Source organism: Pyxicephalus adspersus, chromosome 4, assembly GCF_032062135.1.
Source record: "Pyxicephalus adspersus chromosome 4, UCB_Pads_2.0, whole genome shotgun sequence".
Taxonomy (NCBI): domain Eukaryota; kingdom Metazoa; phylum Chordata; class Amphibia; order Anura; family Pyxicephalidae; genus Pyxicephalus; species Pyxicephalus adspersus.
In genome coordinates this window covers 7,405,890-7,422,366 of record NC_092861.1, presented here as the reverse complement: position 1 = coordinate 7,422,366, position 16,477 = coordinate 7,405,890, and the positions used below count along the sequence as shown (strand labels likewise).

Genomic DNA, 16,477 nt, shown 5'->3' with positions numbered 1-16,477 from the left:
CTTATACCACCCAACTGCCCCTGATTTGGTGAGACTGTCCCTTCTTATACCACCCAACTGCCCCTGATTTGGGGAGACTGTCCCTCCTTATACAACCCAATTGCCCCTGATTTGGTGAGACTGTCCCTCCCTATACCACCCAACTGCCCCTGATTTGGTGAGACTGTCCCTACTTATACCACCCAACTGCCCCTGATTTGGTGGTCTCCTTATACTACCCATCTGCCTCTGATTTATTTGAAATGTCACAGTGATAACGATTAAAATTGCAACAAACTGGTGGACAGTCTGTTGCATACTATTTTTTATATTTATCGTAATTCTGATTTTAATATCAAAAATTCCATTGAGAAGAAATCAGATAGCGAAAGCCCGGCTTTACCTCTTAGATTCAGCTCCGTGGGTGCTGCTGATTGGCCAATTATTGCATGTTGACAGTCAGCTGGTGCTGAATCAGTGCCATGGCACTTGTACTTTTCCCAAGGTCGCGTTGTGTTCTACTTTCCTCAAACTTGCAGATAACAATGAGAAGTAATTGTCACATCTGAGGGTTGTGTGACCCCTGTCAGTGATGGAGGGAGACGCATACGCTGCAGGAGACAGAGAGGAGACGACGTGGCCCCTGACTCCCTCCAGCGCTCTAATAACAACTCAGCTGATCTCAGAACGCCAGTGACAACAATTACCATTAATTATCCGCCCAACAAGAGATGACAGTTGTACAAATAATTGCGGGAGAGGAACAGTGGGTGGGGAAAGGGAAAACAGATGAAACAATAACGGTGACAATCTTTTCATTGGTAACCGAAAAAAAGAAAAACAATAGGAAGATAGTTAATACCTACAGGCTTGTGTCATAGGCATAGTTCGGAAGTTGATGGTGATCATGAGGCTGCTTGGGGGCTTCTCGGTGGTAATCATGTGACTGCTTGAGGGCTTCTCGGTGGTAATCATGTGACTGCTTGAGGGCTTTTCGGTGGTAATCATGTGACTGCTTGGGGGCTTCTCAGTGGTAATCATATGACTGCTTGAGGGCTTCTCGGTGGCAATCATATGACTTCTTGGGGGCTTCTCTGTGTTACTCATGTGACTGCTCGGGGGCTTTTCGGTGGTAATCATGTGACTCCTTAGAGGCTTCTCGGTGGTAATCATGTGACTGCTTAAGGGCTTCTCTGTGTTAATCATGTGACTGCATGAGGGCTTCTCTGTTTTAATCATGTGACTGTTTGAGGGCTTCTCTGTGTTAATCATGTGACTGCTTGGGGGCTTCTCGGTGGTAATCAAGTGACTGCTTGGGGGCTTCTCGGTGGTAATCATGTGACTGCCTGGGGGCTTCTCGGTGGTAATCATGTGACTGCCTGGGGGCTTCTCGGTGGTAATCATGTGACTGCTTGGGGGCTTCTTGTAATGATCATGTGACTGCTCGGGGCTTCTCTGTTCTGAAAACATGATTGCTCGAGGCTTCTCTGCTGTGATCAACAATGCAGACAGAATTAAATCTGCCTCCATTAAGTGAAGCTTGAGGAATACTAGAACCTCTGCAAGATTTTTATTGCTGTTTCCATTTTGTAGATTTAACCTCATTTCTAGTCTGGTAAAAGAACAGGAAGTGAGGGGAAATCTATCCAATAGAGCCCCAAAGGGCAGTGATACCTGAACGGGGTTCTAACCTTTTCTACCATGCCGTGTAGCAATGCACTGACACAGGCAGCAAAGGTGAATGGGCCCCAATGAGGGCCCCGATACAATGCGACTGCTAAACGCCTGATTAGCGATCCATTGATGGCACTTCTTTCATCTTTTATTTTTAGCTCCGGAGTCTCAGGCTGTGCTGATTGGTCGAGCTGGTGAAGTATCCACCAATCCGTGTGTCTAAATGTAATTAAAGACAAGAAAAACATTCTTAGTAAACATTGGTGACAGGTTCTCTTTAATGACATTTTCTGTAAATACAGAATACTCTAAGTTTCAACACAGATATGATACAATAAATTCATTTTGTAGAGTAAAAGAACCCTAAATACAACAGTGTAGGATTCTAAGCTTGTACAGTAGATGCGGACAATATCAGTGCGGTCACTGACTGATACTAACACTGACTGGAAATGCCAGGAAAGTTCAGGTCACCTGGAGATCAAATATGGGCAAACGTCACAGCTGCCAGTCAGAAAGATGGCGGCAAAAGCAAATAGACGCGATGCAACGTAGAAAGGAGGCGGGGCCCGGGCACGCGCAGCGGGGAGCGCGCCGCCCTGGCTGCCAGGAAGAGGGGGAAGCGCGTCCCCGCCCGGTGCACCGATACCAGAGCGCGCGGCGGGTAACGGGACCGGTGAGAGGTGAGAGGCCGGCACTGTGCGACACTGACCGGGGGGGCTGAGACACTGACTGCCTCTGAGACACTGTTACTGGAATGGATTACTTTAAGTCATTTGCAATTATTTTGCTAATGTTTTCAATCCTGGACCAGATACATTCCAGATTTGCTGGATCACACAGGTTCTCCCATGATAGTCTATGATAGAGGTTTATTACCTGATGTGGCTCCTCTCTCTGCCATCCCTGGAGCCCTATGCCATTGTCTATGTTGGTTATGAACACATCTATCCCTGGATTCAACACATAATGCAATCAGTCCTACCAGCAGTAACTGAAAACTGGATAGTACAGTCCTATGTATAGGAGTACAGCCCAGAGTACAAGGTGCAGGGGTTAGCAGTATGTAAGATGCAGAGTGCAAGGATCAGGGGTAATATACAGAGGTCAGGAGCATGTAATATACAGAGTACAGGGGTCAGCAGTATGTAACATACAGAGTACAAGGATCGTGGGCAAATTTTATGGGAAGGGAATGTGTAACATACTGAGTGCAGAGGTTAGCAGTATGTAAGATGCAGAGTGCAAGGATCAGGTGTATTATACAGAGGTAAGGAGCATGTAACATGCAGAGTTCAGGGGTCAGGAGTATGTATTGTACAACTCAGTGTATCAGTTGCAGAAGTCAGCAGCTTGTAACATACAGAGTACAAGGACAAGGGACATGTGTAACATACAGGGTGCAGGGGTCAGGAGTATGTAAGGTATAGAGTGCAGGGGTCAGGTGTAATATACAGGGTGCAGGGTAATTCTCGAGCTCCGCTGTATTGGTGCACCAAAATCTTTCATTTTTTTAAAGTTCTGATAACAAAGTACAGAAGTGCCCTTCCCAGGCAGATCTGGAGCTCCACCCTCTCCCCCGCTCCCCACACACACACACACACACACACACACACATATTCATAACCTGCATTGTTTGTTCCCCTTTTGTGATGTGTGTCAAAATAAATAGCACAAAATATTTACATATACAGAGCACAGGGGCTGGTGGCATGTATGGTACATGTAATGTAATCTACAGAGCGCAGGGGCCAGCGGCGTGTAACATAAGGAGCGCAGGGGCCGGCGGATCATAACGTACGGAGTGCAGGGGCCGGACACAAGCCATCATGTTCAGGTGCAGTGTTCAACCCAGAATTCTTTTTTAAGCTGAGTGGGAAGAAATTGTAGGTAGGTGCAGCCCATGTATTGTGACCCAACTCTTCATTAACCACCCAAAAACAGCCGGGTGGTTGCTGAAAAGTGCCGGGTGGTGCGCCCGGCTAAAAGGGGCTGGGGAGAACACTGAGGTGGAGCACCTGACATGTGCGGCCCCCCACCCTTTCCCCCGATTACCCCTTGGCAGGGCAGCTCTCTGTAAGGGCGAGCCAAGCCTGGGTGATCATTATGTTCTCAGCAGAGGATTCTGGGAGTTCCCCCGTTCCAGACACCGGCAGTCCACTAATAACAGCCTTTCCCTGTGGTAATGTCAGTAATGGAGGGTTTGCTCTCCGCTGTCAGATAATATACGGCTGGTTGTGGTCTCATTGCAGCCACGATTGCGGTGATGGCAGCTACACAACTTGTGTTTATTCTGTTAGTATGAAGGCTCATGGAGGGGAGATTTATGTCATGGGAAGAAGTGACAAGAACACCACCGGCTGATCTATCAAAGCTCCACAAATACCGTAACGGCAAACTTACAATGTTTCTGCTCCATATTGTAACATACAAAGCACACACATCACCAATCACTTCTCATTATCTCTCTGCAGGATGATTGAAGAGAGCGGAAAGCGGAGGAGGACCATGGCAGAGAAGAGACAGCTCTTCATGGAAATGAGTGAGTACCCTGTGTATGCCAGGCAAGGTGAGGGTAGCCATGGTGGTGGGTATGCCAAGTCAAGTGACTGCTAAAAAACTCAAATTAAAATTAGGCCCCTGTTATCATAAATGTTTTTACATGTTCTGTGATGCCTGATTTAATTTAGGAAATCTGCTGAAAAATTGTGTAAAAGGTGCACTAACCATATAAATTTATGTGGCTCATTTCGACCAATCAGATTCTTTCATTCATTTTAAACTCTGATTTGCAGTAATGAGTTGTGATTGGTTGCTAGAGGGGACTTACTTACGATTCTCCCCAGAAATACTTTTTTAAGCTGGGTGGCGGGTGATGGCCCCTGTATTGTGATCCAACTTTTCAGTAACCACAGCCGGGCGGTTACTGAAAAGTGCCGGGTGGTGCGCCCAGCTAGAAGGGTCAGGGGAGGACAGTGTTACTTGTTGCTGCACATAAGCCACTTGTTTTTAGTGTTCTTGCTGCCTATAGCACCCATCCTTCCATCATCAAACCCCCCAATCGTAGTGGGATTCTGCAAATAGCAGGTGGGAGTTGGTAAGGGGTGGTGAGTTGTTTTCATCCTTTTGTTCAATTAATTTTTGTCTTCTTTTATTAGGGGCGCAGAACTTTGATGTGATTCGCCTGTCAACATACCGCACAGCGTGCAAACTCCGCTTCGTACAGAAGAGGTGCAACCGTAAGTGTGAGACTGCGGCTGTGAAGGACTTGCTCCTGGGGATGATTACTAATTAGGGGGAAGAATTAAAAAACGTTTAGTTTGTTTGTATGACATGCAAAGCCAGGAGTCTGGACTAATTCTAATAAAAGAAGAAACAAAAAAATTTGCATCTCTTCCTATGGTTCCGTTATAACTGGGACATTCACATTATAATCCTTTGAGATCTACCTTGGCTCCAACTAAACTAATTTTATCAGTCCTCGTATTGGTAGCAGAATATAAATGGGCAGTGGTGGTACTTTATTTCTGTCCCTTCATGCCCCTGTAATCCTGCACATGCTCAGATTCTCATCCTAATGCTGCCCTCTGTTTTTTATATGATGTCATGGCACCGAGATGTGTTAGGATGAAGCAAAATAAAATGAAATGTGACTGGGAAGTCAACCACAATTCGATGAGCCCCTAGCAACCTGTTGATGATTCCTGTTTGAGAATGGCTGTAATAACCCCTTATAGTATGGACATGTCACTATAATCATGAACATCCAATTACTTGGATTTATTACCTGGGCACAGGTGGGTAAAGTATTACATGTATAGCTCTAGGTTTAACAAGTGGCTCTGGTCTTGAAGAAGGCGGAGGGTCATGGGAAATTGTACTATTTTATAGGTAAAAATACCTTTGTATTCTACACATAATGCTGCAGGTAAGTCCAAGAGGTCCATATCCATCCATGCCATGAGACCACAGTCCTAAACTCTACCTATACTGACCACAGACCTCAACCTCAACTCTACCTATATGGACCACAGACCTCAACTTTCCCTATATTGACCAAAGATTTCAATTCTACCTATATTGACCACAAACCTCAAGTTTGCCTGTTACTGACCACAGACCTCAAGTCTGCATATACTGACCACAGACCTAAACTCTACCTATATTGACCAAAGATTTAAATTCTTACCTTTACTGACCACAGACCTCAACTCTCTCTATATTAAGTCAGATGAAGTTAAAATTTTCAGGGTGAGTGCCTGCTTTTAGGATCATGTAGAGGGTTACAGATAGGAGGGAGTTCTGGACATTCAGGTGATGGGCAGAGACAGGATGTCAGCAGAATCCATCCACATTGTCACTATGGAAGAATAAAGTGATCAAGCTAAATTCTATTTCACAGCAAAGTTACTCATTCGAAATTAAATCAGCATTGACGTCAGACTTCTCCGTGTGGGCTGCGTAGGCTTGCAAATAACATAGCTTTATTAGAAAACAGCTTTGTGATCACCTTGTAAGTACTGAATATTAAAGACAGACGAAGCCAACCCTAATGTCGCCCATTGTCTATCAGTATATCGGCAATGTGATCACTGTAGCAGCACTGACATGGTGATCATTGGCTTTATTCTTTAAAATAAAGAGACAGGCACATTTGAAAAAGTATCTTTTATTTATACATCCTTTAGGATTCAAAGAAAATAATTTAAAATGACTGGGATGTGATATATATTGGTCACATTCTAAGGGTATTTGGCAGTATTTTCTTTTTTCTACCAAAATTAGAAAAGGGATTTTTTTTTTCCTAATGATATATGAATAGCTGTTGGTCTAGGAAGTATTCTAACCTCTGCATCTATGATGGTAACAGGTTCTCTTTTTTGCTTGATTTTTCAGTCCACCTGGTCGATATCTGGAATATGATAGAAGCCTTCCGAGACAATGGCCTTAACACGCTGGATCACAACACTGAGATCAACGTATCCCGGCTTGAGACCATCATATCATCTATCTACTACCAACTAAACAAACGCCTTCCGTCCACTCACCAGATCAACGTGGACCAATCCATCAGCCTTCTGCTCAACTTCATGATCGCCGCGTATGACAGGTGAGAGTGCCATGTATTATTTGTCCCCCCCCTCCACATCTCATTGGCTTCATGATGGCTACATGTATCCCCCCCTTCTCATTTGCATCACTATCACTGTACATGACAGGTAAGAAAGTGGTGTGTCACCTGTATCCCTCCCCCATCTCATCCACCTCCCCATCACTGTGTATGACAAGTGAGAGAGCCATGCAATATCTATATGATATGCCAGATAAGCTGTGTATTATCTGTACCCCCCCCATCTCATTCATCTCACCATCACTGCATATGACAGGTAAGAGAGCTATGTATTATCTGTACCCCCCCATCTCATCCACCTCCCCACCATCACTGTGTATGATCTTCATCCATTTACCCCCCCCATCCCACAATCTCATCATCTTCATGATTGTCCCACATTTGAAAGGCGAGACAGCCCTATATTATCTGTATCCACCTCCCCCCCAAATATCATCATTTGGCCATATATGACAGGTGAGAGCTGTGTGTTATATATCTTTTTTGTTCCTTCCCTTATCATCTGCTTCACTATCACTGTATATGATAGGTGAGAGTGTGGTGCAGTATTCTTCCCAATATTTTTTTTAACTGGGTTAGAAAAAGCTGTAGGTGGGTTAAAGCCCCTGTATTGTAGCCCAACTCTTCAGTATTACCCAAAAACAGCCAGGTGGTTACTGAAAAGTTCTGGGTGGTGCGTCCAGGTGAAAGCAGCTTGAGAGAACACAGAGGTGTGTCACTTGCATCCCTCTCCCCTCTCATCCGCCTAACTATCACTGTAAATGACAGGTGAGTCAGTTGTTTATTACCTGTATCCCAATCCCCCCCACCCTTCACCTTTCATCAGCTTCATTATCACTGTGTATGGCAGATGAGAGTGCAATGTATTATCTGTATACACCCTGTGTCCACCCTTCTTTTGTCTTTCTTCTCTTTTTTTTCTCAGCTTTATCATCAGGTGAGACCCCCCCCCCCCCTCACCCGCCCCTTCGCTGCTGCCACATCATCATTGTGTCCCCCTCCCCTCCCCCCTCTCATCTGCCTTATCATCATTGTGTATGACAGGTGAGTGAGCTGTATATTACCTGTCCCCCTCCCCATCTCATCTGCCTCATCATCATTGTGTATGACAGGTGAGTGAGCTGTATATTACCTGTCCCCCTCCCCATCTCATCTGCCTCATCATCATTGTGTATGACAGGTGAGTGAGCTGTATATTACCTGTCCCCCCTTCTCTCCTCTCATCTGCCTCATCATCATTGTGTATGACAGGTGAGTGAACTGTGTATTACCTGTATACCACCTCCTCTATCATCAGCTCCATCACCACCTTGTATGTCAGATAAGACCATTTAATACCTTTTTTACCCCTTTATCCTCTCTTCCCCATTGTCCTCTCTATCTGCAGCATACACAGTGATTTTTATTATTATTATTAATAATAAACAGGATTAATATAGCACCAACATTTTAAGCAGCACTGTACATTAAACAATGATAAAAACATTGTAATGCACTTCTTGTCCTATGACAGTGTCAAGACAATATAACTTTTCTCTGCAATTGTTGGAGGTAGTTTATACTTCACAACATGAACATGCAAGGACTGATAACACAATTGAACATTTCAGTCCAGCAGTGTGGTCATATCTGACTACAGGAAGTTAGGAGCTCATTGCATTTGTGGGATAATAAAAGGTATATTTCTGATATTTCTGTATTTTCAGTGATTTAAGGATCACTAATTGTTAAATAAAAACACTCTAACCCCATTAAACAAATATTATACCACAACCTTTCCCCAACCTGGTCTTTACTACTGTGATGGCTGTTTTTTGCTGCACCTTCAAAAATAATCTTTTGCAGGATGACCTATACCTGCTCAGTAACTTTAATTAGCCATATGTGTACTGCAGGAGTGACGTTCTATTAAAGGTTGGTGCAGATTCAGCCCAATTTACTATACGGGTCAGGCTGCAGGCAGTATATTACAGCCATTGTCAGGAACTGGCCCTGGAGTCAGAGCAGCAATTTATATCCATTATATGGTGTATATTGATCTCTGCACTGATAGTATTTTTTTGTCTTGCAGTGAGGGCCACGGAAAACTGACCGTCTTCTCAGTGAAAGCCATCTTAGCGACCATGTGTGGCGGGAAGATCCTGGACAAGCTACGATGTAAGTGTGGGGTCACAGAGCTGTGATCTATCATATGAATTGCCTGCCGGCATGTCGGAACTATTCTCTGTCACCTCCCAGAACTATTTAATTGGAAGTCTTCCATAGTCACAGAGGTTTTTCATTATTATTCGGAGACAGGTTTACCCTCTAGGTGTCCATGCACATTATTATTTTTCCATTCTCATGTCATGTTAACTATTAACTGAACTTTCTGTTTTTTTAAGAAAAGTAGATTCCAGGAGCATCAAAAAAGGAGGGCGTGCAGATGTTTCCAGCCCATTTTCTACAATCATGCTATAGAGTGAGGCCCTTTATCTATGGCAGCAGCGGTCTCTTTGCAGATGTCCAACAAACCCCCTATAAGTCAGTAATGCGGCAATTTGCATAGCTCCTGCCGCCTGGTGTTTGGAGAACTTTAGCTTGTATTCAGAACATGCCTCTGCAAAAAAAAATGCTGATGCAGAAAGGTCTCACACTACAGCATGTTGGCAGGAAATGAACTGTAATGCCCTGCATGCCATCTTGGAGGTTTGTGAAGTTTGCCCATAATATTAAGTGTCTTTTCCTGTCAAACTGAAAATTGATTGTGGCCACCTAATGGAAGGCCATGCAAAAGCTCAATGCAGATACCTGTCCCTGGTGAATTGGGTCCCAGATCTTTAAACTGTCCTAGGCTATGTTCAGATTGGTGGCAGGAACAGTGGTTTCCGTGTTGCTACCAGTGGCTGCAACCTTGGCAGCTACCTGCACCATTGCGCTCATTTTTAAAGAACATTTGAGCAGCAGCTAGCGGCAATTAACCAATTGCTTCTGCCCCCATTTATTCTCTATGGGCAGTCTCGGGTAAAATACTGCATGTAGCATCTCACCCAAGGACACTGTTCAGGGATGTGAGGATACGGAAAACTTTACCACCAGTGTATATAATTCTGTGTTGTCCCACAAGATTCAGGATGGGAGGGCAATAATTAAATAATAAGGATTGTGTGGTTCTAGCTGTATAGTATAGACCAGGGGTGTCAAACTCAAATACACAGAGGACCAAAGTTAAAAACTTAGACAAAGTCGCAGGCCAACCTTGAAATTTATTGAACAAATTGAGGAAACCTTTCCTTTTCATTAGATATAAACCCAATTCATATGGAAACCTAGAGGTTTTGCTTCACATTCCATCTGGAACAAGCGTAATAGAGAGAGGCATACATTTTTTTTTTAATTTTATTTAGAAAATCCTATGCCTCTTTTTCTATTTGTAGCCTTTTGATTTAAATTTCAGTGGTAACCTTTTTGCACAGGCTAACAATAATAATAACATTATTCTTCTATGAAAATCCAACCAATCAAGTCTATGCCTTGGAGTAGCAAGGAAAAGTACAGCTGAGGGGGAGTGCTGGCCGGACACGGCCAATGCAGAGCTAAATGGTATGAGTGGCCCGCTGCTGAAACTCCCTCTTCATTGAAATAGCGCCGCTACTAAAATTCCTGGCATTATTTCCGTCTATAAACCAGTCCAATGCAGGCCCATGCATAGGCAGAGAGCCTGCTGGTCTATAGATGCGAGTGATGCTGGGAATTGTAGTAGCGGCGCTATTTCAATGCAGCGGAGGGCCAGCTGCAATTCATATTTAGGATTCCTTTGGGGACCAAAAAAAATTTGGGGGCCAGAGTCTGACTTCCCTGGTATAGAATATAAGAAACTTGTCAAATGAGCTGCAATGTCTCCCTCTGCTGGCGGAGGTAAGGATTTGTTACACATATCCATTATAGTAGTGTGTGATCCAGTGGAATTCACAGTCAAGTCTCAATGACCCAAGAGAAAGAACATATAATCTGTATTCAGACCAAGCCTTTCATGGGATTACAGCCTAGAGCCCAAATGCTATAAACAAGGCCGTATTAGCATTCACATCAGTAGAAGATTCAAGTCTGCATCATTCTTAATTCATATTTTATCTCCCCACTAGACTCCAGAGAATATTTTCATTCGGCCAGCGCCCTCTGCTGGAGAGACAGTGGTCAGGTTGGTGTGTAGAGTTGTATGTATGTCCTACTAACATCACTCTGCCACCTGTATATAGAAATATATATATAACATGTTACTGGCACTGATCAATGCTCATCACTGGTTTTTAACACCGTAACATATCTGGTGAGATTTATTTTATGGGTCTCTGCTGGATTGTGTGGGTGCCTAGTCTAACATAGAATCCAGACACCTAACCATGTGTTTATCTAGAACTAGTAAGGATTAACTGGCCACTCAACCATAACTACAAGTTCTTTTTATCCTTAGACTCTGCTCTATGTTTTCTCACATCATATTGTGTGTATACTTGGACCTGTCCTGGTCATCCTCAGACCCTACTATAATAATCTTCATACACCACCATGGGTATCTATAGACCCTACTGGGTTTATCCTCAGTACCTTTCACATAAATCCTTAGTACCTACCATATTTATCCTCATACTCCACCATGGGTATCCTTGGACCCTCCTGGGTTTATCCTCATTACTTTCCACATATATTCGCAGTACCAACCATATTTATCCTCATACCCTGCTATGGTTATCCATGGACCCTAATGGGTTCATCCTCTGTACCTACCATGTATATATCCTCATTACCTGCCACATATATCCTCAGACCCCACATATTTATCCTCATGTCCTGCTAAGGATATCCTCCAACCCTACTGGGTTTATCCTCAGCACCTACCATATTTATCTTTACATCTGCTATGAATATCCTTCCACCTATTGGGTTTTCCTCACAACCATTCTCTATTCATCCTCATACTCCACCACAGTTTTCTTGAGACCATACCATGCCTATCCGTAGGTCCAACTAGTGTTATCCTCACACCCTCCCAGGTTTATCCCCAGACCAAGCCTAATTAATTCCCAGACCCTGCTATGTTGTTTAAAAGATCCTTAGGTTGTTAATCCTCTCGACCTGCCATGTTAATCACCCACGCCAAGATTATCCTTAAATCCTTAGCAAGTATTTACCTACTGTCTTCATCCTCGCATCCTATCATATTTATCCCCAGACTGTACCACTTTTATCCTCAAATCTTATTGTGTCCATTCTCAGCCCCCCCATTGTGTCCATTCTCAGCCCCCCTAATCATGTTTATTCCCCCCCCCCATTATCGTGTCCATTCTCTGACCCCCCATTATCGTGTCCATTTCCAGGCCCCCCTCTATAGTGTCTGCTCTCTGACCCCAAATCATGTCCATTCTCTGACCCCCCATTAATCTCCATTCTCTGACCCCCCCTGTCATCTCCATTTCCAGCCCCCCCATCTGTCTGCTCCCTGACCCCCGAATCGTGTCCATTCTGCAACCCCATTGTGTCACACTATCGTGTCCCCATCAAGTCTGTTCTCCGACCCCCTTCCTCATGTCTCTTCTTTGCCCCCATCATGTTCATTTTCAGACCCTATCATATTTAAGGTTCTTTATGTTGCTTTTTTTAAGCAATGTGCAAAGGATACATTTGCTCACTACTTTTCCCCCAGATATCTGTTCCCGGGAACTTTCTGCACAGCACTTTTTGGTCCTGATTTACACTTGTATTTCTGGTCTAGTGGTCTTGTAGTGGCAGCACTTTTGTACTTAGTTACTTTATAGGTCTTATCATTTATCTGTGTAGACGATGCCTCATGTGAATGATACAAAGCTTGTAGGGTGGTCATATAACATAGGGATGACAGACTGCTCTATGGGTCTATTTGCACTTATATTAAAATATGCCCTTTTCTTCAGGTCCATGTATTATAGTATTTGTGTGTCTGAAGATGACTGAAAAGTCTAGTAGGAACCAGAGGATGACCATATTGCCCGGGTCACTCCAACATGTAATAGATCTAATCAAACACCCCCCTCAATTTCTCTGCAGCACGTCTCATTTATGTTAAGGATTGTGGCTGCTACTCATCTATATAATCACAGATCACTGGATCGGGAGATCATGGTGTAATGTGCAGAACACATTAAGGGTGACCGATATCTGTGAGTTCCCCTTCTTCCTATGTTGCCAGGACTGTTCTTCACTTACAAAAATGTCAATTCTTTAATTCCACTTGTAGGTCCCTTTACAAGAACTTAAAATAATCCCAAACAAATCATTATTATGTCTTGCCAAAGGTTTTCATCTTACTTAACATCAGTACAGCTGATTGGGGTATTGGATGACTGGCAAAAAAATTGCCCTGACCCTATTGTTATAATGATAATAATATATATTATATGTTAGGGGGTCCCATCCATCATGTGGCCCTCCAGGTCCGAGGCTGAACATTTCTGTATGGCATTGCCATAAATTCCTTCTGTCCATACATTCATCCCATGTCTTGTCCTCTCCCATCCAGATATCTTCTCTCAGGTGTCGGACTCCAGCGGCTTCATGGTCTACGCTAAGTTCGATCATTTCCTGAGGGAGGTCCTGAAGCTGCCAACCACAGTATTTGAGGGCCCATCGTTCGGGTACACGGAGCACTCAGCCCGGTCCTGTTTTCCACCGCAGGTAATCATGGCGAAAGCCCAAAATCCCTTTAGCGCCTCCGTAATGGAATTCCAGTATCTAAGTAAGTGTTGGTTGTGTCACTGAAAAGTCATCAGTGCATCCCATGTGCTGATTTCATTTACATGTACACTATACGGCCAAAGGGTTATGGACACCAGAGAATCATAATTATATAGGCTGGCAGGACTTTCTATTCCAAAGGAGTTGCCTGATGAGTATTTGTTGGATGTTGGAGAAGAGGATATGGCTCCTATTCAGTGATGTAATACCCATAAAGTGTAATTGGGGTCACATATCCCACAGACTTTGACATTTAATATATCTCAGCTGTGTGTGTAATCTGACATTCAGCCATGAAACGATTGAAAAAATACAGAGTTTTGTCCCTTTCCTCATGATGGAGTTTGAGGTTTTTACAAGATGTAAATAAAACATAGAAATGCGCAGTGTTCTCCCCAGAAGTTTTTTAAGCTGGGTGGAAAGAAGTTGTAGGTGGGTGGCAGCCCCTTTAATGTGACCCAACTCTTCAGCAACCACACAAAAACAGCCGGGTGGTTAATGAAAAGTGGTGGGTGGTATGCCCAGCTAAAAGGGGCCGGGGAGAACACTGATGTGACACTTCAGTTGACGTGCATAATGTGCTCAATAGGAGCCCCCAGATGAGAATTCACGTTCCCTGGGGATTCTGCCTTTTTCTTTCAATATGTCCCAGGCAGCCATGACAGTTCCTGGCTTCATACTGAGCTATATGTTAATAAAAATGTAGCTTTAGACATAGAATGCATGGAGGATCTGACTGCTGTAAACAAATAGATCCCCCATTGTTATAACTATAAATGCAGTGAGCTGAAGATTGGGACCTCACCTTGTGGACCATGAGTGTCTGTAATGATAAATCCTATTGGAGTTCTTATGGTGTCCTCGGAGGTTTGTAGGAATCCAATAAGAATCCAATAGATGTAAAATCTCTCTTTAAACCCATTGGTATTGATCAGATCAAAACAGCAGTGGACAAATTTAGCACAACTTGATTGGTGATTAGTGCCTATTAATGTCCGTGGGTCCAATGTACTTAAGTACACAGGAGCAGTAGCTTACTGCTAATACATCAAAATGGATGATCAGAGTTTTAGTATCAAACTCTCAGATCTCTATTTTAGCTCATTATTAAATTTTGTGTCCAGGATGAACTAATGAATGGGCTCTAAAGTTATTCCATTGGAAGCACAAATTTAATAATACAATTTATTACTTAATACAATAAAGAAAAAAAATGTGTATGTCTGTACCCAAGTGTCTTTCTTTGGACGACTAAAGGATGCAACTACAACCTTCATGTTCCTGCAGAAATTAGAGGAAAGTGTTGTAGGTGAGAGCTGTGCATCTGGCTGTCACTACAAGGGGAGAAACCCTTATTAATGTCACTGGAAGAAATAGGGGGTGGCAAAGTTGCCACTGTGTCCCATTCTGCCATAATTTATCTTCCCATAGCATAATTTTCTCATCTGATAATATAATGTCTTGCAGAAGAAGATTGCGCTGAACATGTTCCTGGACACTATCATGGCCGACCCCCCTCCCCAGTGCCTTGTCTGGTTACCTCTAATGCACAGGCTCGCCCATGTAGAAAATGGTAAGTGCCATGTCATCCTGAAAAGTCATTTTATGCAGCTTGGAGTTTACGTAGGTATTCTGGGTGGGACAAAAGAATGTATTACGCTTACGTATACTTCATTATTATGACCTCCATTATAACTGGTTTGTACTTCTCATTTATTGTTCTCTTTGTTCTTCTAATTCACATTCTTCTGGTCTCTCCTCTCTTCTAATCACTCTTCTCTTGTCTCTCCGCTTTTCTCTCTTCTATTCTCTTCCTCTTTCTTTTCCCTTCTCCTCTTTTTTCTTTTCTTCTACTTCTATTGTCTCCCTTTTCCTTCTTCTCTCTCTTCTCCTTCTTTTCTCTCTCCTCTCTTTGTTCTTCCTCTTCTTTCTCTTTCTCTTCTGTCCTCCTTTTTTCTTTCTCATCGGTTCCCAACCTCTCTTTTCTCTCTTCTTGTCTCTTTTCTCTTTTCCTTTCTGTCTTCTCTTCTATTCTACTCTCTTCCTCTTTCTCTTCTTGCTTCTCTTCTCTTCCCTTTCACTTCTCTTCTCTTCCCTTTCACTTCTCTTCTCTTCCCTTTCACTTCTCTTCTCTTCCCTTTCACTTCTCTTTCCTTCCCATTTCTCTCTTCTCATTCTCTTCTCTCTTTGCCTTCTCTTCTCTCTTTGCCTTCTCTTCTCTCTTTGCCTTCTCCTCTATCTTACCCTTCTCCTCTATCTTACCCTTCTCCTCTAACTTACCCTTCTCCTCTATCTTACCCTTCTCCTCTAACTTACCCTTCTCCTCTATCTTATCCTTCTCGTGTCCTCTCTTTTCTCCTTCTCTTGTCGTGTTCTTCTCTTCTCTTTCTCCGCTTTTCTCTCTTCTCTGTTCTCATTCTCTCTCCCCTCAGTGCTTCATCTAATTGTTGGCAGGCTTGTAAAAGGCTTGGGTGAGGATAACTTTGACATACATATATATAGTAAATATATCATTCATATGATGTTATCCTCTCCCCCTGTAGTCTTCCATCCTGTGGAATGCTCCTTGTGTCGCTGTGAGAGTATGATGGGATTCCGTTACCGCTGCCAGCAGTGCCACAATTACCAGCTTTGCCAGAATTGTTTTTGGCGAGGACATGCCAACGGTCCACACAGCAACCAGCATCAGATGAAGGAGCACTCTTCTTGGGTGAGTACCCAGCTGACTTCTTATATAAATGCTCAATGAATACTATATACAGTGTGTTTATGGTGGAATGCCTAAATTTAAAAAACAAATGCTATATATTACATACAGTACATGAATTTGCTGTGTATAAGACTCTATTCTGAATCAATATATATCAGCTGCTGCAAGTCCCAGGATTCAGGGTACACAGGGAGACAGTCCGCTTTTCTGTTTTAATCCAGGTGAAAGTTGCT

General features: G+C 43.3%; 1 protein-coding gene and 1 long non-coding RNA gene across 5 annotated transcripts in view; one reads left to right on the top strand and one right to left on the bottom strand.

Moving 5' to 3' along the window:
* The window catches only part of LOC140328021 (uncharacterized), an 8,603-nt gene extending 8,054 nt beyond the window's left edge, over positions 1–549 (bottom strand). Inside the window, exon 1 of the long non-coding RNA XR_011920215.1 lies at positions 383–549. This is a non-coding gene — a long non-coding RNA (uncharacterized lncRNA). The remainder of the gene's footprint in view (positions 1–382) is intronic.
* The window catches only part of DTNB (dystrobrevin beta), a 73,283-nt gene that overhangs the window by 776 nt on the left and 56,030 nt on the right, over positions 1–16,477 (top strand). For 3 of the 4 annotated variants that reach the window (XM_072407312.1, XM_072407309.1, XM_072407311.1), the window contains exons 2-8: positions 4,128–4,195; positions 4,812–4,892; positions 6,550–6,763; positions 8,856–8,941; positions 13,320–13,474; positions 15,002–15,107; positions 16,078–16,244. In XM_072407312.1, the coding sequence (XP_072263413.1) occupies positions 4,128–4,195; positions 4,812–4,892; positions 6,550–6,763; positions 8,856–8,941; positions 13,320–13,474; positions 15,002–15,107; positions 16,078–16,244 (877 nt within the window). Of the gene's footprint in view, positions 1–2,210; positions 2,337–4,127; positions 4,196–4,811; positions 4,893–6,549; positions 6,764–8,855; positions 8,942–13,319; positions 13,475–15,001; positions 15,108–16,077; positions 16,245–16,477 lie in introns of those variants that run through there. The other variant, XM_072407310.1, reaches the window with a different exon arrangement.